At 43.6% G+C, this 22,226-nt stretch overlaps 1 protein-coding gene across 4 annotated transcripts in view; it reads right to left on the reverse strand.

The window, feature by feature from the left end:
* RBKS (ribokinase) overlaps positions 1-22,226 on the reverse strand; it is a 65,107-nt gene that overhangs the window by 7,280 nt on the left and 35,601 nt on the right. For all 4 annotated transcript variants that reach the window (XM_083732664.1, XM_083732666.1, XM_083732665.1 and 1 more), the window contains 2 exons: positions 21,203-21,294; positions 15,319-15,507 (listed from right to left, as the gene is read on the reverse strand). In XM_083732664.1, the coding sequence (XP_083588790.1) occupies positions 15,319-15,507; positions 21,203-21,294 (281 nt within the window). The remainder of the gene's footprint in view (positions 1-15,318; positions 15,508-21,202; positions 21,295-22,226) is intronic.

Raw genomic sequence — 22,226 nt, forward strand, 5'->3', positions numbered from 1 at the left:
GCAACAAATGTAAAATTTAGCTTTGTGCAGTAGACTAGTTTCTACACACAAACACACACCCCTCTTTATCTTCCATCCAGACAAGCGGGAGGCATCATCGCGGTCCAAGGGTGCAATTCTAGTCAGGCAAAAACAATTGGGTGCAAAGTAGGCCCTGTGAGGGCTGTGGCCTGAGGAGAATTCTGAGGATCAGGCAGAGAGGCCTGGTAGACCACATTTGACACCAAGTCCTCAGGTGACCTACCCTGGCCTAAAACTTTTGAACCCAGAGGCGTGGCTGAAGCCGGTTTCTGATGGGGCTCCAGTGCCTTGCAGAGCTGCTCCCGTCCCCAAATATCAGAAGATATCATGCAAAAGTTTGCACCTTGTCTAACTTATTATTTATTCTCATGATGTATTTTATCACACATACAGTATTTTGACTACATGGGTGCTGGTTGCTTTTTTTAGTGGCACAAACAACTTTAGATCAGAGTCTGCACTGTTCAATATTTCCAGTGGCAGGTTTACCTGCATAACAAAAAACAAAAACAAAAAAAAGATATTTTGGGAAGGCTGACATAGTATGGTGGAATGGAGATTAAATCCACAACACCACCATGTTTTGTTGGTCTCCTGTAGCTGTATGTCCTTGTGTTCTTTCACCACTTAGTTCTTTACTTTTAAAGCATTCCTAGTATAGGCTTGTGTAGTTTCATAGCCAAAGGACCCAAGGAAAGTGTCCATAAATTATGTTTCAACTTGTTTCACATGCACCTGGTCTGTTTCAATTCTGACAATCCGCTTCTCAATTTTTCTTTCAATGGCCTCAGCCAACAGCTCTTCTCCCTCTTTTTGTTCCTTGCTGTTCTCTCATTCTTTTCTTCAGTTCCTTTAACCTCTTCTTTTTTGCTTTTTGGTCATTGACATTGTTATATTTGCAATAGCAAAATTCTGTATTACTACTCACACAGTTTATTATTGTCAGAGCTGCCTCTAGGTCCCAGCTCACAGAGGACCAACGCCAGGCTGATGTAATGTACAAAAGTCTTTATTGAAGTTTAGTTTCCATTTCAAAGCCAAAGCGTGCAACCCTACGTCTTAAACCCTAGATCGGCGAAGTCCTGTCTGAATCTCCTCCCCTTCCGCACCAGTTTAAGATCCTAGCCCTGCTCCACCTTCTGCGCTGCTCTTTCCTCCTCTGGGTCCTCCTGCCCGCTGGGGCATCGCCCTTTCTGGACTCTTCCGACGCTGAGTCGCTCAGCTCCTCCCCCTGCCTCCGGCAGGCTTTAGGACCCGGTTCCCCATCCTCATCCTCTGCTGTCCCGCGCTCCTGTACATTTGAACTTGCTTCTCGCGCCAACCCAGTGACCTTTCTCCTAACCGTTACACTACTTCTATCACTGCTTCCCTCTTCCGTGACACTGGCCGGATCTGACCTCCCCTCCGTTGTCTGACTCTCCGATGGAGGCGTGGTCAGCTCTGCCTCGTCTTCTCTCCCTGGTGGGGAAAGCACTGGCCCCGATACCTGGGACTCTTCCCCCCCACTCTGCTCTGGTGGGGAAGCTGGTCCTGATTTCCAACTACTGCTCTGGGAGTCCCTGCTGCCCCCTTGCTCCTGGGGCGTTCCCCTTGGGAACCCCCTGCCCCTGGTCACTGGCGCCCCCTTCTGTGAATCTTCCGATTCGCTGGAGGGGCTCATGGAATCCCTCGGACCACTGTCCCCTCCTACGCTCCCCTCGGATTCCTCCCCCTCGCTCTCCATCTCCCATCTTCCCTGTGCCTCTGCTCCTGAACCCCTGACAATTATGATTATTTTTGAATCTCTGCAGTACCTGTCATTCCACCCAATTTTCTAGCATCTGCAAATATGACATGCATATCTTTACTTCAAGTGATTCATGCCAACGTCAAACTGCACTGAATTTTCAATAAAACAACTGAGAATAACTTCCTGCCAATTGATATTGATCCATGTGACCGCTTACAAGCTCGGTGTGATCTGTTTCAAATGCACCACAGATAGTTGTTTTGGACTACAAATCCTATCAGCCCCAGGCACCACAGACATAGTTTTACTTTTCATGTTTTTTCCCCTACCTGCAGGTTGCTGGAGATCTATCAATCTTTCAAGAGCTCACAATGTTATATATTTTATTGACTTCAGATTGGTTCAAGTATAGTCAAGTATTTGGATTTCTGTTAGAACTCCACAGTTAGGCAGCTACTACAGTGACCTTCATATCTGTGGAGGGCATGTATATCAGTCAGACACAACCAGACCATGGACTGTTGCTAGGAAAGTATGCTAGTGCAATACTTTGCATCAATCCTCAGGAATTTGTACCCACTTCCTGACAGATTTCCTGATGGGTTATTTGCAAACAATTAAATGGTGCTGACTGTTAACCCCATGCATTCCTGAGAGATGAGCCCAGATAGAGTGTCTTGAAAACATCCTACTCCACAAAGCCATTCAAGATCAAAGCAGAACAGGGATCTGGAGAGTTATCTAGCTTGTGGTGTACCTTGCGAAAGAACTAAAGAGATAGGCAACTATCAATCCTGGGCAATCTCTCCCCTCCCTTCTGTACATTGACCTAAAAAGAGCTCAGTAGCCTGATAATTCTTGTAATCTCTGTAACACTTTGCATTCTTGAGGCTCATCAATCACCCGGAAGATAGGAAAGGTCTCATTTTTTAACAGACTTGGGAACAGGCACAGCGATAAAGCATACATTTTTTGGAAGTGTCAACTGGTTTTGAGGATCCAGACTATCATACATCTCTGATTTCTAAATAGTTAGTGCAACTCTTGTCTTGTAGCACATTTTATGGGACATTCATGAAGGCTTTACTTGCTGTTCAATGCAAGTGTGTGCATGGTCCTTAGTTGATTCACCTGGTTGTAATTTACCAAACTTGCCAGCTGACATTTCTGGCACGGTGATCTTGTTCTCATCTGCATGTGGCACAGGCCTGCTGACCATGGGATAACCTGTTAGAATTGTTGGACAGAAGATACCTGCTTCATTAGACAGATAAGAACTAAAGGTCTGATGCTGTGCAAACTCCCGGCCTTTAGCCTTGTTGTTGGAACTGAGCACTCAGTACTTCAAGTAGTCAATTATTCTGTTTCCAGTTGGGTTGTTGATTTGCCCAGTGCTGAATAATGTTTTTTTTAAAAACAACAACAACAACAACAACAACAACAACAACAACAACAACAACTGATGTTCAGGAACTCTGCACTGTCTTTTTCTAAGGGTGGGGGGGAAGAGAATCTCAGTATTCATTTACATTAATTTGTACTGTGATCCACAGAAGAAGTTACCCTCTTTTATCCAAGTACTGAAGAATCTTTGTGAAATATTTGCTAAGAAATGGGGTGTGTGTGCATGTGTGTTTGTGTGAATTGTTCATGCCTTCCTGGTTATGATCGCTTTGATTCTGAGTCAGATCGTTCAGAAAACTATGGATGTGTCATCTCATAGTGAATCCTCTTTTCCTCGGACTTGCTGATTTGATCATTAAGAACGTAAATACACTTATGGAGAATCAGACCAAGGATCAAGCATCATTTTGTCTCAGCAACTGGTACTCAGAAGGACACGGACACTAAATAGTAACCCTACTTTCATAGGCGAAGAAGAAGAAGAAGAAGAAGAAGAAGAAGAAGAAGAAGAAGAAGAAGAAGAAGAATTTTATTATTTATATGCCTCCCATTCCATTTTGCTGGGTTGCCACTGATAGCTGTTTATCAGACATATCCAGGACTGGTCTAATGAAGTCCACGGTAATCAAAACATCTTGTGCTAGTATATTTAATACACAAATCATGAACTGTATGAAGAAGAATGTTCTTTTGCCTGTCCTGAGTCTAAAGCTAATCAATTAAATTGGGCAACCCCAACTTCTGCTAGGCTGGGGCTGATAGGAGGGCACCAGCTTGGAGTAGTTTGGACTAGATTAGGGTGCCATTACGGACAAAGCCCACCTACGCGTCATTGCTAAATGCGCAGTTTCTGGAGTGGAATCTTAAGCTGGGCCTCCTTTGAGAATCGTTGTAACGTGGTTCTGGTTGGTGGCTCCACTCAAAAGGAAGGCCACCACATTTTGCCCAAGTTACAAGTCATCTTCAAGGGCATCCCTATGTAGAGTGTATTGCAGCAATCCAAGCAGGAGGTTATCAAGAGCATGGATTACGGTGGCCAAGCCATCCTGGTTCAGAAACTGTTGTAGCTGGTGAGCTAACTGGAGCTAGGCAATGGCACTCTTGCCATGGAAGACACCTGTGTCTCCAGTGACGAGGTGGTATCAAACGACACTCTCAGAATATGCACCTGCTCTTTCAGGGAGAGCCCAGCTCCATCAAAAGGAGCCTGTTCCCCAATTCCTGGACCTGAGAGCAACTATGCCACAGCACCTCCATCTTACCAGGATTTAGTTTCAATTTATTAGGCCTCATCATAGCAGCTAGGTATCAGTGCAGAAGCTGCATGGTCTCACCTGACTGATGAAAAGCAGAAGTAGAGCTCTGAGCCATTAGACATGTCCTGTGTTTAACATGTCTAAAGAGAAGCGCCTGAAGCTATGAGAAGTTCCACCTTTTGCCGTGACAGCTCTTCTCCCTTGTTCTACATATACAGTGCCTGGTTCCAGTGACTCAGTAATGAGGGGCAGGCCCTCTGCACATCCCCATAGGCATTCTTTTTTTATTATATCACACACACCCCAGGATAGCCCTGGCAGTGAATGCAATGTTCTGCGGCCGAGCCCTGGTCAAATTAAGGCCTAGGGCTGTCTTGTGTTTGAGCTACAAGGCTCTCTTTAAACTCAGAGGGAGAGCATGATGAGATATTGATTTTCATCAATGTCTTGATTTTATGGCATTGCTCACAATTCCCATCCCTCCAACAGCTGGATCTCCATTAAATGTTTCGTTCCCATCTGGAAGGAGACTATGAAAGGCTTGCAGGCCCTCTCCCCTTTAAAACGAGAAATAGAAAGGGATTTAATTAGGGAGCTGGGGGGCTTAGAAATAAGACCAGACCATGACCTGGGTGGTCTTCCAGCTCTCCCGCTACATATGTTAAGATTGCAAGCAGCACCGTACAAACCCTTGTTTACATTTGCTCAATTTGCTTAAATTACATTTCCATTCATTGATCAAAAAGCCATTTATACTAAGTGGGGAAAATGCCTTTTTTTAATCATATGGTGCTGTCTTGTACTAGTCAGGGCAGGCCCTTGGGATCCAGTATTACAAGGCTTAGTATCTGGCTGCGTGGCAGTGAATCAAAGAGCAACCTTTGGCAATGCATCCGTTGCTTCATTATGTCGAGATGATCTTTGAAAAATCTGTGCACCTCCCGATGCTTCATTTATCCTCTCTGCAAATTAGGGATAATGATGCCTTCTGATCTCAAAGGGTAGTCAGATGCCCCAAGGTTTGCAAGGGACTTTGAAAATGCTCAGATGCACAATACAGGTCTGTTAGCAAATAGAAGCAGAGAAAGTCCCCCGCTTTCTTCTGGAATGGTGCCCAGAACAGCCCTAGTGCATGACAAGGAGCTCCTACACAACACTGCAAATGCATGTGACAATTACTCATTCTCCTTCACATTTGGCTCCTTGTCCACAGGAATACCTGCAAAACATATTGACTCCAGCATCTCTCGTCCTGTTAAGAACCATCTGCATGCGCAGAGCCTGACTAATCCCTCTGGCCTTTAAGATTCTATACTAAAAGCTATACTTGTGTTAGCCCCAATGCAACATCAATATGGCACCAGGTCCAGTTCCCATATAATGGAAAGTGAGGGACCGGTAGCCCTGCTATGTAGCAGGAAAGCTATTTGTTGAACTGATTGGATGAGGAACAATCATGGAGCATTCACTGAGTAAGCTTCTCTTTGCTGCTCAGACTTGGCAAACAGATGCTACAGTCAAGCAAGCGCTCTCAGTTGCTCTGAAAGGTTGTGATGGAACAATGGCAGGAGTCCAGGAGACTGATTATATCCAGTTGTGTCTGGAACGGGAGGGCAATCACTTACTAAAAAATGTTCCCTAAAAAATGGAAGGCTGGAAATGGACCTGATAGCTGGCTGGGAAGTCTGCATCCATTGCTGATTTATTTTTTTCTTTTAGCACAATCTCTAGTAACTGTAGATTTGAGGCTAGATGGCAGAGATGATGAACCTGAGATCTTCCAGAAGGTATTGAACCACAACTCCCTGCTTAAGGAAGTTTTTAATGTTTGATATTTTATCATGTTTTTAATATTCTGTTGGGAGCCACCCAGAGTGGCTGGGGAAACTCAACCAGATGGGCTGGGTATAATCATCATCATCATCATCCCTAAGCACTGTCCATCCTGATGGGAGTTGATGTCCGGCAATTCCTGGAGGTCCACAGGTTCTCCATCCCCGCCCCTTCTGTGGAAAAAGGCTCTGCTGCAGTAGTAGCCACGATACCCAACACGCCACTTTCCACTGTACGTCCCACTGCAAATAATGCACTATCTAGAAGGTCGCTTTCCTAGCGACAAATGCAAATGCCCTTGGCAACAGAAGCACTTCCTGAAGGAAATACATCCGGATCCCCTGCAACCCATGAGCAACAAGTTCGTGTTTATTGTGCGGAAAGAAAAGATCATCCGGAAAGGCCCTGAGGGGTCTGTATCAGGATCAGAAGCTGGGATGATCTAAGGGACCTTGGTCTGCTATAAAGTGAGTCAAGTCAGAGGGGATGATTTCGAGTCATGCGATGTTCGCGGCCAGCCTGAACTTTAGAAAATAATAGATGCAGTGTTAAATAAAATTTAATAGCTGCTGATTGGAGCAGCTGGTGGGTTAATTTATTCTGTAAGGCTCTTTGTATTACAAAAAATTCATTGGATTGCATATTTGTAGGCGAGAAAGCAGAAGGCTAAGTCACAGGGTTATTTTGGCTGTATGATAAATAAAGGGAGCTATTATACTATCACTATCTGGGGCGTAATTTTTTACAATAATACTCTCCACCTCACCATGCTGGTGCGTGCAATTAACCACAATTAGAGCCCAATTGCTCGCCTACTGCTAACAGCTGCCACAGCTAACAGGCTTCTCACACTGTGGTCAAGGCCATTTTTTCACTATAGTGCAAACAGCTATGGTAGGAGAAAGGTTAACCACCCTCCTTTGGTGAACTGCAGAAGTCTCCCTCAGACACTCTGTCTGACAACTGCTTCATTTACTAGCAGCTGTTTTCTTCCCCATTGTCAGGAGGATAACTGAAACAAAAATCACTGTTCTTTGGGCAAACTGCATACTAGATAGCAAGCTCCGAGGGATATTATTGAATAGCAAAGGCATTTGATAGTATTAGAACCAACCACAGGTTCCACTTCTGCTGATGCACAGAATTTTGAGCAATTAGTCACTGGATTAAGTTCAGTATTTATAACCCCCTGAGTCATAGCCGTTAGGCCACAAAGTTGGGAAACAAAAGGAAGGTTGCTGTTTTGTTTTTTAAAAAAAGACTCTCGTTCAGGGTTTATTTGCGTATGCTTCCATTTTATTTCAGTAGCCATTGCAATTTCCTGGCTTGGTTCTCATCCAGAATTTGGAGAAACATTAAAATTATATGCAAAGAGCGGGCAGGAGTTTGAGAAGAGGATGGGCAGTGCTGAGGAATGTCCTTGGGATGAAGAACGGACCTGACTTCTGTCATAGCCTTATGGTGAGGTGAACACATGTGGAGAAATTGTTGTTACAAGTGAGCAGAATGCCTACCCCAATGCAGCAGTTAAACAGCACTATAAGTAGTATGAAATAAAATTTTAAAAAATTTAAAGTGGACTTTTTGATTGTTGTTAGCCGCCCTGAGCCCAGCTTCGGCTGGGGAGGGCGGGATATAAATAAAATTTATTATTATTATTATTTGAAGCAGACCACTGTAGCCATCTTATCAAACTCAGGAGTCTGCCTATCACATTATATCTGAGCTTTCACATGACGTAAAAGCCACTTCTGGAAAACCAATGGAATGGAAAACATGCTCAACGCTCATTTCCATGTATTTTGATTCCAGATAAAATCCACTTGTAGCCCCCTTAACCCAGAAAATTACAAGAGTAAAGTGACAGAATTTGGGGTGGTACTCTAGCATTCTTTCCTGCTCTTCTCATGGGGGAACAGAAGCACACACATGTGGAAAGGGTGGGGGAATAGTGATACTGTCCAATGGATGACATTCATTGTTGTGTCTCACCACCACGCCCACTGGTATGAATGAAATTTAGAGCAATATACTGGTATATCAGTCAAAAAGCCACAATTCCATAACACAACAGGTACTGCAATGTGAAAACGGGACAGAAATGCTAGGAGGAAAACTAACACGGTATCTCCATGTTTGAATGCACCGTACCAGTGGCGGCAGTGAATGGAGGTGTGTGGAGGCCTTGCTGGGCACCTCCAGACTGGTGGGGTTTTTTGCAGGCATATTTGCTTCAAGGTCATTAATGTAATGCTATTAGTGGCGGATTTATTCTACACTGCCCACACACCATTCTGCTTTACCAGCTGTTCTGCAATGGATCTCCAACATCACCCCATTATCTGGAGGGGCACCCTTGAACCGTAGTGCATCAAAAGAGGGACAACCAAACAACCTGCCCCACCACCTTGCAGAACATTTGTGGTATGGGTATTTAAAGGATTTCTGTGGGGAGCTGTGAATCATGCACCCACAGAAAATGAAGCGGTATGTCTGCTTCAAAACTTCAGTGGGTGTAAACAATATCAAAAGCAGGATTACTTATAACTGCCCCAATAACACCACAAGCATAATAATAATAATAATAATAATAATAATAATAATAATAATAATTTATTTTTTGTACCCCGCCCATCTGGCTGGGTTTCCCCAGCCACTCTGGGCGGCTTCCATAGAAACCAAAAATACAGTAAAATATCACAGATTAAAAGCTTCCCTAAACAGGGCTGCCTTCAGGTGTCTTCTAAATGTCAGGTAGTTGTTTATTTCTTTGACATCTGATGGGAGGGCGTTCCACAGGCCGGGCGCCACTACCAAGAAGGCCCTCTGCCTGGTTCCCTGTAGCTTCGCTTCTCGCAATGAGGGAACCACCAGAAGGCCCTCGGCGCTGGACCTCAGCGTCCGGGCAGAATGATGGGGGTGGAGACACTCCTTCAGGTATACTGGGCCGAGGCCGTTTAGGGCTTTAAAGGTCAACACCAGCACTGTGAATTGTGCTCGGAAACAAATACTCATGAATGTATAATAACAATAAAGAGAAGTCTGAAGGGATTCATTATGAGTCCCCCACCTCGGCCTGGAAGATACTTGCTTTTTCCAGACGCCACAACAGAAAACACTATTTTTGCAACAGACTACCTTCCCATAAAAGCACTTTACGGAGAATGCGAGAAACCTACACCTGGCACAATATATTCTGCAGCTGAAGGCAGACAAAATACCCCCCACCCCCCGTCCTGCTATCTGCATATAGAAGCCACTAAGACTTGTGAACTGAAGCTGATGGGACAACATTCTCCACTTTATCTGAGGACACCAGTCTAGGTCATGGGACGCAGGACAGGTGGCACATGAACCTTTGCCCTCCAGCATCTCCTGACCCCCAATATCTCCCACCAGGGGCCATCACACTCACTCAGGTGTGGAGAACCTCTGGTCCTCCAGATGTTGTTGAACTACCACTCACATCAGCACAGCAAGCAAGGAGGGCCAAATTTTCCCCATACCCTACTCAAACTAATGGGAGGCCCATCTCCCTGTCCCTGAGAAACCACCACTACAGTCGGCTGTTAATATGGTGAAATGTACAGTATATCAATCTTACTGTAATGAAGAGCTCCCCTTGCATCTTGTTACAAAATGAAAGGTGGCAGAGGGAAGTTTCACACATATTGTGTGAGTGACATTTCAGGATTCTGGCAACATGACCAATTACAGACAACCACAAAACTTCAGACGGAAGGCAATTAGACAGGAGACATTTCTGCTTGTTGCAACATTCTGGTGTAACAAAACAGGTGAAAAGGGGGTGGTTTTATCTTAAGAAGACCATTATCTCCTCAGCTTACTTAAATACACCCCTGTGTTTTTGCTGTTTAAAATAAGAGAAAAAACAGTGTATGAGTTGGTGGAAGGAAATGGATGGCAAGTTTTGAACACATCAATTCCCAGTGGAATTTTCTTATCTGTGATTTAAATTGTGACTGCTAAAATTATGACTACTAATCATATGCGTGTTTACTCGGAAGTCTCCTTGATTTCAGTAGGACTTACTCCCTAGTTAGTGTGCACAGGATTGCTGATGAATGGGTGCAAGCTTTTACATGTATGGCACCCGACATCCTCCCTCTAGTATCCCTTCCATTGGCAGGTGGGCCAGTGTGGATCTAACCCAATATTCTGTACTAGATGGGCCCTTTGTCCAGGCAGGCTCTTCTTATATGTGCTGAAGAAATATAATACAGTGGTACCTCGGGTTACAGACGCTTCAGGTTACATACTCCGCTAACTCAGAAATAGTACCTCGGGTTAAGAACTTTGCTTCAGGATCAGAAACCGCGTGGTGGCGGCATAAGTGGGAGGCCCCATTAGCTAAAGTGGAACCTCAGGTTAAGAACAGTTTCATGTTAAGAACGGACCTTCAGAATGAATTAAGTTCTTAACCCGAGGTACCACTGTAATAATAACAACAATAACAATAATTTTATTATTTATGTCTATTATTATTATTATTATTATTATTATTATTATTATTAGTTGTTGTATTATTCATATACACCATGATAAGGCAAGACCTGATTTTGAAAGCTTTTTGAAGCCCAAAAGATACCAACACAATGTTTCTCTGGGGAATCTGGTTTATAATATTTGTGAAACTGGCTTCCGGTTCCTGTCCCGCACCATGGCGATAGTTCTCTCAACATCGGTGAGAGGCACAGGCTGAAAAAAGGGGATAGAAGGGATTAAACTATCCCCTATAAACTTCTCGGGTACAGGAGGTACTGGCGACCCACGGCCGCCTCATTGGCTCGCCCCCACACGGATCAGAGTGGGGACGGGTGGAGGCACTGCATGCTACACACTTCACCTGATGTGAACCCCCCCCCCCAATCACCATTGGACGTGGAGGCTCTCCTTATAATTGGATTTTAATTGGCATTAGGCACACACCGGAGGAGATGGACATTATAACTGCGAACAATCAGCTGCATGGAACTGAGGTTTGAAATTGGGAGAAGATTCTATCTTGAGTTGGAGGTGGATGGAGGGGGGGGGCTCTGCTACGAATTTTTACATTTTTACATTTATGATTTGGCAACCCTCCCCTAATATTGAATTTTAAGATATACAAGCAAGGATGGTTTGATGTACGTTGTAACACCGGGATTTAAAATATGATGTAAAGCTGCTTGAGGCTTGAAAGGAGTCAAGGGAGGGAGAGTCTGGTTGTTTTGTTTGGAAGGATGTTGCTGGGAATTAGAGCCTATGCCCCCCACCCCTAAAAAAAAGTTTGAAAGAGATCGTGGAGATGTTGAGATATAACCTTTCCCCCCTTCTTTAAAGCAAAATGCTATGGTAGTGGCAAAAGGAAAGTGGCGTGAGGGGTTTTGGGGGGCTGGAAGAGGAATGGCGCTGCCTTCCCTTCTGGAAGAAGAAATGGCAAATCTCTGGAACTTGTCGATTTGGTGCCAGTGGGAGGGAGGGATCTGCTGTTGTCGATTTGGAACTGCTTGAGTATTATGGGAAAGAGCTGAGCAGGAGAAGGAAGAGGGCTTAACCTTGAAGTTGCAGCTCCACCCCAACCAAGCTGGAATAATACAACAGTGGGAATAAGGAGATAGCCCCAAATGCTACAGGATAAAGGAAAACATCAGAGAGACATATAAGGCCAAGAGACTAACAACCGACTTTTGGATGTGGCACACGCAGGATGAAAAGGAAAAAGCTATGGTTCCTCGGTTGAAGCCTTTTTTGGAGGGAAGTTAAATAATATAATAACACAAATAGAAATCGTTAAGAGTGCAGCTGTTAATTATGTGATGATTTTGAAAAGGGAATATAATAGAAGTAAATAAGAATATGAAACATAGTAATATTAGATTATAAAGACCCATCAAGAACGGTGCACGCAAAGCCTCTTGACAAAATTGCTTTAATTTGGAACTAATTTGTGTAATTGGGTTTATATTGAAAATCAAATTTAAAAATTGGCATAATAATAATATTTGTGAAACTATTTTAATGGTTTTCACTGTAAGGAGCAATAAATTTTGTGACAAATACAACCTTGTTAGCCAAACCTTGAGGTGCCAATAATGCACCAGTAATCAACAATTATTAAGTACGTACAATTGCTTCACTAAAGCATTTCACTGTTGTCTAATCAGTAAAAACCTGTCTGAGAAAACCCTTCACCTAACCACGAAGAGACAATTCTGCATGGACTGGGGTGTTTAAATGAAATATCACTTTATAAGAACAAAGGGAAGCTGACTTGAAAACAGCCAAGTCATAAACCGATGTATTGCTCAGCGAAATAATAGAAGCTTTCATTCACAAAATCAAACATCAGCACTTTCATATTAAACCAACAGCTGAACTCAGTCTGAACCACAGCTCAGTCTCAGAAGCTGATATTAAATGCCAGGATTGGCCTGGGAAGTGTGAAGAAAAAGCAAGTGCAGAGATTAGGCTTTTCAGCCTATCTTCTTGGAAACTGAGCACTTACCTGAGCTTAGCAAATACCACGAAATTTCAACAGGCAGCAGTTCTGCCAATAAGCCTGTGCTTCTCTGAGTAAGGAAGTTGGCAAATGTTTCTTTGTTACTCTCATCTACTGTGAAAAGACTAAGGTCCTTCCCAGCAAACAGTGACAAAAGGGTTTTTGTCTGAGCACTAAAGTAGCAGTAGCCCAGATCCTAGGTTGGCATCATCCTGCCTGTACCCAGTGGATCGGTGAGAGGAGGTGGATGTTCTCTGTGACAGAGTGATGAAGAGTCATTGCCGTGCAGTGGTTAGTGTGTTGAATTAGGATGCAGGAGACCAGAGTTTGAATCCTCACTCAGCCATGACAGTGGGTCACTCACTTAGGGCTATTTCACACTTTCACTTGTACCATTACAGTCAGGGTAGATTTGTTTTAAATCACTAGTCAGTAAGACTTGATTTAATTTTTTTTTTTTTACAGAAAGACTCATTCTTACTGGTATAATCTTAATATTTACAACCAGAGGAAAGTTTCATTTTTGGAATAATAAACGGTCAGAGTAGTTTTTACAGTTATATCAAAAATTACTGATTTGGTTATACTATTAGAAATACATAGACAGATAATTATGAAATTATTGTGGGGTTTAATAAGCTAACTGTTTATATTTGGACAACTTTTCTGCTGTACTTTGATCATTTCCTTAACAACAATTTAAACAATTTATTTAACTAAAACAGTAACATTATAGCATATGTATCCATGTTTGTTAACTGATGTGGTTAAACGGTGTTGTTGTTGTTGTTTTAAAAAACTTAGACTGAGTTTTAGCACACATGAAAAACTTAAAACAAATCCTTATTTCCTGATGAATAGCCTTTGGACTATAATGTAACTTAAATAGAAAACTATATTTGGAAAGATTTTTCCTCCAAAGGCATTTTATTTTAAAAATCCGACTTAAATAAACAAAATCCGATTTAAATAAAAAAATCCAATTTTAATTTTTAAAAAATCATTTTTTTTAAAATCATTGATTTTTATCCACCCTGATTACAGTACTAGAAAGCATGGGTGCCAGTGACACTCCAGAAGCTTATGGCAGCAGTTGCTCAGGAGGAGGAAGAATTAGGCTGCACACACGAAGCATGGAAATACGGCTGTTTGGATTGTGGTCCATTTCTGCACAAACTCCCGGCCTGCTATTTATGGCGTGGGAGGGGGCAGGAAACCTCAGGAACATTCAAGATCAATATGCCTGCCTGCCTGCCTGCTCCTTTGGATCGCGACTGCTTGTATTCAGAATTCTGGTCTGCTATTTTTTGGGGGGGAGGGGGGGAGAGATGCAAAGAGGGTCTTGAGGCAGTCACCACGGCACTGTGCACAGGCAGTCAGCACGAGCACAGATCCGTTTCCTTTGCCTTCCCCTGAATTGAACCGGCTATTCTGGTTTTAGGTACATAGCAGCACTATGTTTTGCCTTTTAACAAAAGGGGGGGAAATGTCACGGTGGCAGCAGGAGAACACATGTTACATTTCATGACATCAGGCAGTTAAAATGTATAGCTAGTACATACAGTGCTCTCGCCAGAACTACTCTGGATTTGCATCAGACAGAACTGCGAGTACAAAATGTCCCAGCTCTTGTAAAAATGTGGGTGAGATAATATTGCTATCGGAACCTTAACTATTGCCTTTCTTGATGGCTGCTGCTGCTGCTGCTGCTGAGCTAATAATCCTAACATTCCACTGAAGGAGTGTTCAGTCAGTGCTTGATCATAAACAGGAAAGGAATGAAGGGGGGGGGGACCCCAACCTCAGGCTTTATGAAAGATGCAGGTCATTGACCTTACAAATCGCGACAAAATTAATTTGGCACGGCATGCCGCTTCTGCCTTTTAACTATGCCCTGTGGAATTTGAGCACCTGATATTACTTAAGCTCTACAAAGCAAAAGGCTTTTGCCAGCACAAACAGCTCAGGCATGTGTGGACAGAGCCAGTCATTCAATTTTGGGGAGTCTGAGGAGAGAATGGCTGGGCGTCTCCTTTCTCCCACCACAGAAAGAACAGGGGTGTTTCGAGGTGATGGCGCTGAGGGATTATGTCGCCATCTTCCACAAGTAGCAACAGAGTCGCCGCTCACACTGTTTGCCGCAATACGGAATAGACAGGAGGGTGAAGGAGGAATACAGTGATTTCATCAGTACATGCTGGTCTGTCCTGTCTATGGAACGCCAGCCTATAAACCTTGGGTGAACTGACATTCACTGTGCAGTGGGATGGAATGGGATGGTTTGCTGGCATGCATTATGCCTTGCTCAAAGATGTGGCTGATTACTCTGGGCTTTTAGTGTTCAAATAATAATTAGTTGTGTACACACTCCGGTTTACTCTGCATCCAGCACTGCATCCCAGTGTTGGTTTGGGGATTGGCGTGCACACGACATTAGCCACAATCCACATCTATATTGTGATTTCTTATGAAATACTGTGTTTGAAGAAAAGAATGACATAGCCATGTTTTAAGCTGGTAATGTGTAAGCAGCCTTTCCCCCAAAGCAAGGCTTTTGAATCGCAAGTACATACCGTGGTGTCTACAGCGGTGACCTTCTTGGTGGGTATATGTTTCGGGGTGGGTTCCTTTGTGCAGACCAACACACAGCCCTCTGGACCCAAAGTTACAATGGCTGTTTTACAGCCTCTCTCGAGCAGGATCCGTCCCACACGCCCAGCATCTTCAACACTGCCAACTGGGATTCCCGTTAAAAGTTCTGCCTAGGGGAAAAGGTTGAAACAACACAAAACCCACATTAGCTGGTTAGCCGGGGGGGGGGATTAAGCAAAAACATCAATTTATTTCAGATACGTAATATTTGCTACTATTAAATGCACTGAGAGTCAACGGTGTGTACCAGGAAATATAGTGGGAGGTGCAAGACTCAGAGAGTAGTGGGCTGAAGAATAACATAATAACTATTGTCATAACCTCTACAAATAATTAATTCAGGGCTGTGGCGTTCAGCCAAACCCAGTTTCCTGATTTGTGCATGATACACATGCTCAAAAGCACATTTTTGAAACATTAATACAGTGGTACCTCTGGATACGAATGGGATCCATCCCGGAGCCCTGTTCACATCCTGAAGCGAACGCAACCTGTGTCTATGCATCTGTGCAGGTCGCGATTTGCCGCTTCCGCACATGCACATCATTTTCACCATCTGTGCATGTGAGAGCGTCAAAACCCGGAAGTAACGCGCTCCGTTACTTCCAGGTCACCGCGGAGTGCAACCCGAAACTGCTCAACCTGAAGCAACTTCAACCCGAGGTATGACTGTACATTAAACAAGCAACATTTTTAGATGCACGTAAAAAACCCACCCTAGTAAAATGTGCGAAGTGGCCAACTGCGTGCTCTGCCCATAACGGGGATTCCAGCATGAGCTTCCCTTGTTCAAGGGAGGTAAATGATTTTCCATTGCTTTACCCAAGGAGCTGCTTTGAAGAACCACCTCTAAGAAAACCACTGTGGGGGTTCCCTCTTGTTCCTTCCCCAGTTTCCTTGGGAGTAGAACCTATGTAAAGCAATGGGGGGAAAAGGTCTGTGTTGCTTTGCGCAGGAGATTTTTTGGAAGGGCTGTCCTAGGGGGAAATGAAGGAACTTGGATCGGTTTGGGAAATAACCATGCTTTCCCTTGGGGGGGGGGAAGGCCTGGTTCATTTATAAGCCAATCCAATGTGCGTGTGTGAGAGAGAGACAGGGAGGGAGAGAGAGAAGTTTTGGAATATATAACCAGACAGAGGGCCTTCTCGGTAGTGGCGCCCACCCTGTAGAACGGCCTCCCATCAGACGTCAAGGAAATAAACAACTATCCGACTTTTAGAAGACATCTGAAGGCAGCCCTGTTTAGGGAAGTTTTTCATGTTTGAAGTTTGAGTCTGTTTTTACGGTTCTGTTGAAAGCCACCCAGAGTGGCTGGGGAAACCCAGCCAGATGGGTAGGGTAGAAATAATAAATTGTTGTTGTTGTTACACACACACACACACACACACAGAGAGAGAGAGAGAGAGAGAGAGAGAGAGAGCGCTGAACCTGGGGCCACACTCTTGAGAAGTTGCTTTTAAGCAGAGGTTGGATGGCCATCTGTCATGGATGCTTTAGCTGAGATTCCTGCATTGCAGGGGGTTGGACTAGATGAACCTTGGGGTCCCTTCGAACTCCAAGACACTATGATTCTGTCTCCTAAGGAGAGTCTACTGCTCAGTCTTTTCCACCATCAAATGCCGTCTACGGTTAGCAAGTTTCTCCTAGTGCCTTGCCAAAGTCTGCTTCCTTAATAATTCCCACCATTTCATTCTAGTCTAGAGATGAAACCCTGTACCATTGGCCCTAGCCCTTCTCACCATCCCCCAAAGTGGGGCGCATGCTACAATGCCACAATGAGGCAATACCACAATGAGGTGAAGGGCAGGTTACAAGATGCAAATACATCTGCACCACACCCTGTTGATTGCATGGATTGTGATAGTACCTAGTTTAGAACAGAACACTGTGTTATTGCTTTAATCCCAGAGAGCGCCCACAGTCCTTGACTGTTATTGTCTGGCCCTCCTTCTGTGCTGCACAGTATACAAAGGTGGTTGCGGACCGATTAGGCAAATACAGATGCCTTTAGGAGTTTCTGCTGCGTCTGCCATCTGCAAAGAGTTGCCTCCAGCTGTATTTGCAACAATTGTGATGCAGCTGAGATAGAGAGGGAGAGGGGGGAAATGAGGACACCGCAAGGCAGGCCAGGAGTCGATTTCCCGCAAAGGTAAGACACTAGACAGATGCTACGTGCCAAAAGTTAAAATGTACCACAAAGTGTCAATTGTGAAATTAAATATAAAACTGCTGGGCTGTGTTGGAAAGTTCCTCCCTCCAATAAAATTACTTTTTTAAATAAAAAAAAATACAATTGGAGGAAATAACTAATGGCTGCTCTAAAAAAGAAAACGAAGACACAATAGCAGGAGGCCAAGGAGGATATTTTTAAAGAGCTTTCTACATAAGACCAAGGGAAAGAGATTCTCCCCCCTGGCCCCTACCACCACATTTTGCAAAAAGGCATAAAACACTCACAGAGAGATGAGGAAATGACCAAATTACTTATATTGCTAATCTACAAGTCAATATACAGTCAATGTGGTACCCCCAGATGTTGTTGGGCTACAGGTCCCTTCATCCCTGACCATTAGCCATGCTGGCTGGGGCTGATGGGAGTTGGAGTCCAGCAACATCTGTAAGCCCCCCCCCCCCCGTATCTACAGGTAATGCTGCTGCGGAACCAAGTGCCTAAGCAGAAAATGCAGAAATGCAGAATTCAACAGCGTAAAGATATGCAAGCTCACATTCTGCAGAAATAAATTTCTAAGGTGTGACTCCTTATTTCATTGTACGCACTCCAAACTGTCACACCTTTAGAAACATGACCAGGCATGTTCCAAGTCTACTACGGAAATGCAAAAATAGCAATGCATCTTCCATAACGTGGAAAATGCAAAAAAAGCATTGTGCCACCCAGCCCCGGCCCGTTTTGCTCAGCAAAGTCCCATCCATTGTTGGGATTTTTCACTTGCCGTTAGGTCCACGTTATGGGTGGTGGTGGTGTAGAGACTACACTACTGTACAAAGATTGAGTTTACATTTGTTGCTCTGACCACCTTTGTCTCTGGCTCCACCCACCACTGTAAAAAGGCCCTGGGGTGGCTTCCCTGAAAGGAATATGGTCCTCAGGCAAAAATATTTCCTATCCCTGAGCTTAAAGCAACAAAAACATAGGAGCCAAATCCTAGGAGCCGAGGGGGCTTCGGTCCTCCCAATAAAATATTTGAGGGAGCTGCCCCAAGCTGATAGGCATTGTCATTCAAATGGTTTGTGTGTGAACTGCGTCATGTGATTGATTATGCAGGGTGGGGCTTACCTCCCCCCCCCCATATTTTATTCAAGTTGGCACCCCTGAACAGAAGCGAGATGGGAAGGGGGCAGGTTTGGGCTTCCCTCCTCTGCATGTTTTTTGTGTAAATAATAGCACACACATACCCCTTATATGTGAATGCAACAAATGCATTCAGTAACATACACATGGCTGGCCCTGCACATCTGAGATTGTTTTTTTTTCCTGGAATAACTCTCTAAAGTGCCAAGGACATTATAAATGCAACACCTACAACCATTTCCCTTCAAGTCTGAAATCACTTAGTGGCACACAACCTTAGGGTTTTGGCTTCCACAGGACCAACATTTGATATACTTATTCTGCAATTCTTTTATTAGAAGAATTAGAAAGAACAGAGAACCAGCACATTCCTGGGCAAACCTCAGGGATTAGGCTCTGCTGCATCTGGTGCACAGTGAATTAACAAGCCAGTTTCAACAGGCTTGATCTTTCTGGGAAAAGTCGGGGGGGGGGGGGAACCAAACTACCAGCTAAGCAAAAAATCAGGAACTGATAATCTTGCAAGATGCATTCTCAGTATTTTGCACATGAACCACATACAAAGAAGTAGAAGCTGCACAAATAAAAGTTTATTAAAGCAATGAAAAATATGTCTCTGAAACCACAGCTTGTGAAATATCCTTTGTGGTAGATAGCCCACCGATATTATACCCTTGTTTTTTTGCTCCATTCTAGCACAACAATTCGGAATGAACAAAATGTTTCACAATACCAAGTATTTGTGGTTGTTGAAGCATTCACAAGTGTTTGGTGGATGTGCTTCCATCCAACAGATATTTGGAGGATGCAGCCAATATAGCAGGGTTTGCAGCAACTTGGGGTACTTTCAAGGCTTTGCAAAGTCACAGACTAGTTTTATGCCTCTGCTGCCGAGAAGATAAATAACAGAAACTTCCTGTCTGATCCCATAACTCTTATCAGCCAATCATAAATGGACGATTACAAGCACACAGTATGAATTATTAAGGAACCTGGCAGAAACTTCACAGCTCATGTTGACAATGGGGCATAAATTTACACTTCCCTTTGAAGTAGGTGGCTAGTCAGCGCAAAAAGTTGGACGGGTGTTAATTGTGATGAGCTCTGAATTCTTTTTTCCTTTAGAAATATTTCAAGATGATGATTGGCAGCTATTCTGCCCCCTACACCCACACCCTATACTGCTGTGTTCTGTATGGTTAAGCTTCATCTGTTCCAATACAGGTAATAATTTTACTAAATCATCTATAAACACTTCTATGTGGGATCTTTCACCTCTCAACATGCTGGCCCTCAATGGGAGAAAACCTGGTATGAGAGATGGCACTGTTCTTTTCATCTTTGGAACCATGTGGATGCATGAGAACTATCTGGACGAGGTGGGCTTCGATCAGGCAGACCTGCAAGCATGTCCCATCTCTGCCACAGGCTGGCTGTGTGGACTTCCAGACATGATACAAGATGACAAAAATTAGACTGGAAATGTCAAGAGTGGAGTTGGATATAGCTGAGTAAGTTCAGCAAGGCAGTGCATTGGATCTATAGTTTATTGTTTACAAGCCTATATTCAAAGCATGTTTACCCTGCTCTTCGATGAAAAAGGCTCTCAAATCAAGATGCAGAGCAACTTTTTAAAAAGGCAGTCCCTGCCCTCAGCCTTACAATCTAAAGGACACCATACAAAAGGGGGGAAAGGATGGGTTGGGAGAAGAAAAGACACAGTAGAAAAGGGAAAAGAGGAGAAGTGGGAAGTACCAGTTCTTACAGTTCTTATAATGGTGGCTGGTTGGCTAGCTGGCATGGAAAAAATTCAGGTATTCTGCTAGCACTGGGCACTGCAAGGTGACACATGGAGGAGAAGACGACAAAATAGCCCTGCTTTCCTTCTCTTTCTTTCTTGCAGTCTGATGGAATCACCCAGGTTTATACACTGTGCTCTCCTAGACCCTCCAACACTCCTCAGATGAAAATAGGGACATTTCTCCTTCCCTCCCAACTGATCCTCTTCAACCCCCCATTTTTGCCACCCTCCAACAGAGCATTTTCTGTCAGAAGGGCAAGTGCCACCATTACAACACCAAGGGGACACAGCACTCACACCCTCCACCACCCTGAGAAAATCACTTAATCCTCTTATTTTATTCTTGTAATTCTGAACCATGATTCCGCCTTACAAACCCAGCCATTGGACAAAGCTTTCAGAGTTGAAGTATGAACTGTATGTTTATTTCCTGAACTGTATGTTTATTTCCTCTTTGGTATGCCACACAACTAGTGAGATGGAGACCTTTTGTTGGGGGGGGGGAGATTATCAGTTCTGTTTCAGGTACTATCCAGCCCATTCCAAGTAAAGCCAGCATTGTCCAAAAAGCATTTTTCAGAATCTGAACCAATTACTTGCATTCAAATGCAGAAAAAATGATGCAGAAAACAGATTTAAAAAGTTGCGTTGGTCCAGAGCGACTAAAATCATGGTGATGACACGTATTTACCTCAGTTTCATTGCAGCAGATGATGTCAGAATAGGTATAAAATCGTGGATCTAGGTCAGCGACGGCCGGAGCAGGATTAAATAAAGTCTTCACTATAAGAAAATGGAAAATGTCTAAATCAATGGCACATGATGCTTGGATATGAATAATTGGGTAGAATCCAGCAAAAACTCTGTGTTGTTATGGTGAAGGCACTTTCAGCTCCACATCCCCCACCAAGATATATAAATTATATATAAATCTTCAGGAAAATATCATACTTTCTCATGTTACAAAACAAAAATGCAACTCCGATTCACAATAAATAATAATGGTTTAGTTAACCAATTTTGTTAGAATATAAAGCCCAGATTATCATGCCACTGTCATCAAAGTGAGAAAAGAAGAATTAATTAGCAAAATGAAAGCTCTGCTGAATTCAGAAAACAGAAAGTTGAGTTACCGCTAATTTGTTTAATATTTTTATAAGATATTCCATCTAAGAATCACAAGGCTGTTTGCTGCTTTTAATTTGAAAATCAAAGGTGCATGGAAACTCACTCAGCTAATGGAAGTACCAAATACAGAATCCAGCTTGTCTTTAACATCCTGTGCCCTGTCAGCCTTCCATATAAAACAAACCCTCTTCCAGATTAGAAATATAATTCACTGAGCATGATTCTGGTTATCCTAACGTTTACCTATTGCAGCAGGAATGCTTCCAATGCGGAACATGGAAGGAAATGAAGCTCATGCAGCAGAAATGGCAGCTCATTGCCAGCATGCGCCTCAGTAAATAAGCAGCCTGAAGCTTGGCCCAACCAAGGCTACCCGCTCAGCTAGCTGTTGCACCTGGACCCTTCCTCAAAATCCTGATCACACTTAATGCCTTCAAATTGGTTGTCTGAGCCTCTGTAAAAGTAAATATGGGAAACAGAAGCACACAGAGCTCCTGCAGCACTCCCTAATGCACTGCGTATAAGCTAAAGATGGGCTCAAATTCTCATGTTTTCTGATGATCAAGTGCCGGCAAGCGGAAAAGATA

This window comes from Podarcis gaigeae (assembly GCF_964106915.1).
Source record: "Podarcis gaigeae genome assembly, chromosome: 3".
Classification (NCBI taxonomy): domain Eukaryota; kingdom Metazoa; phylum Chordata; class Lepidosauria; order Squamata; family Lacertidae; genus Podarcis; species Podarcis gaigeae.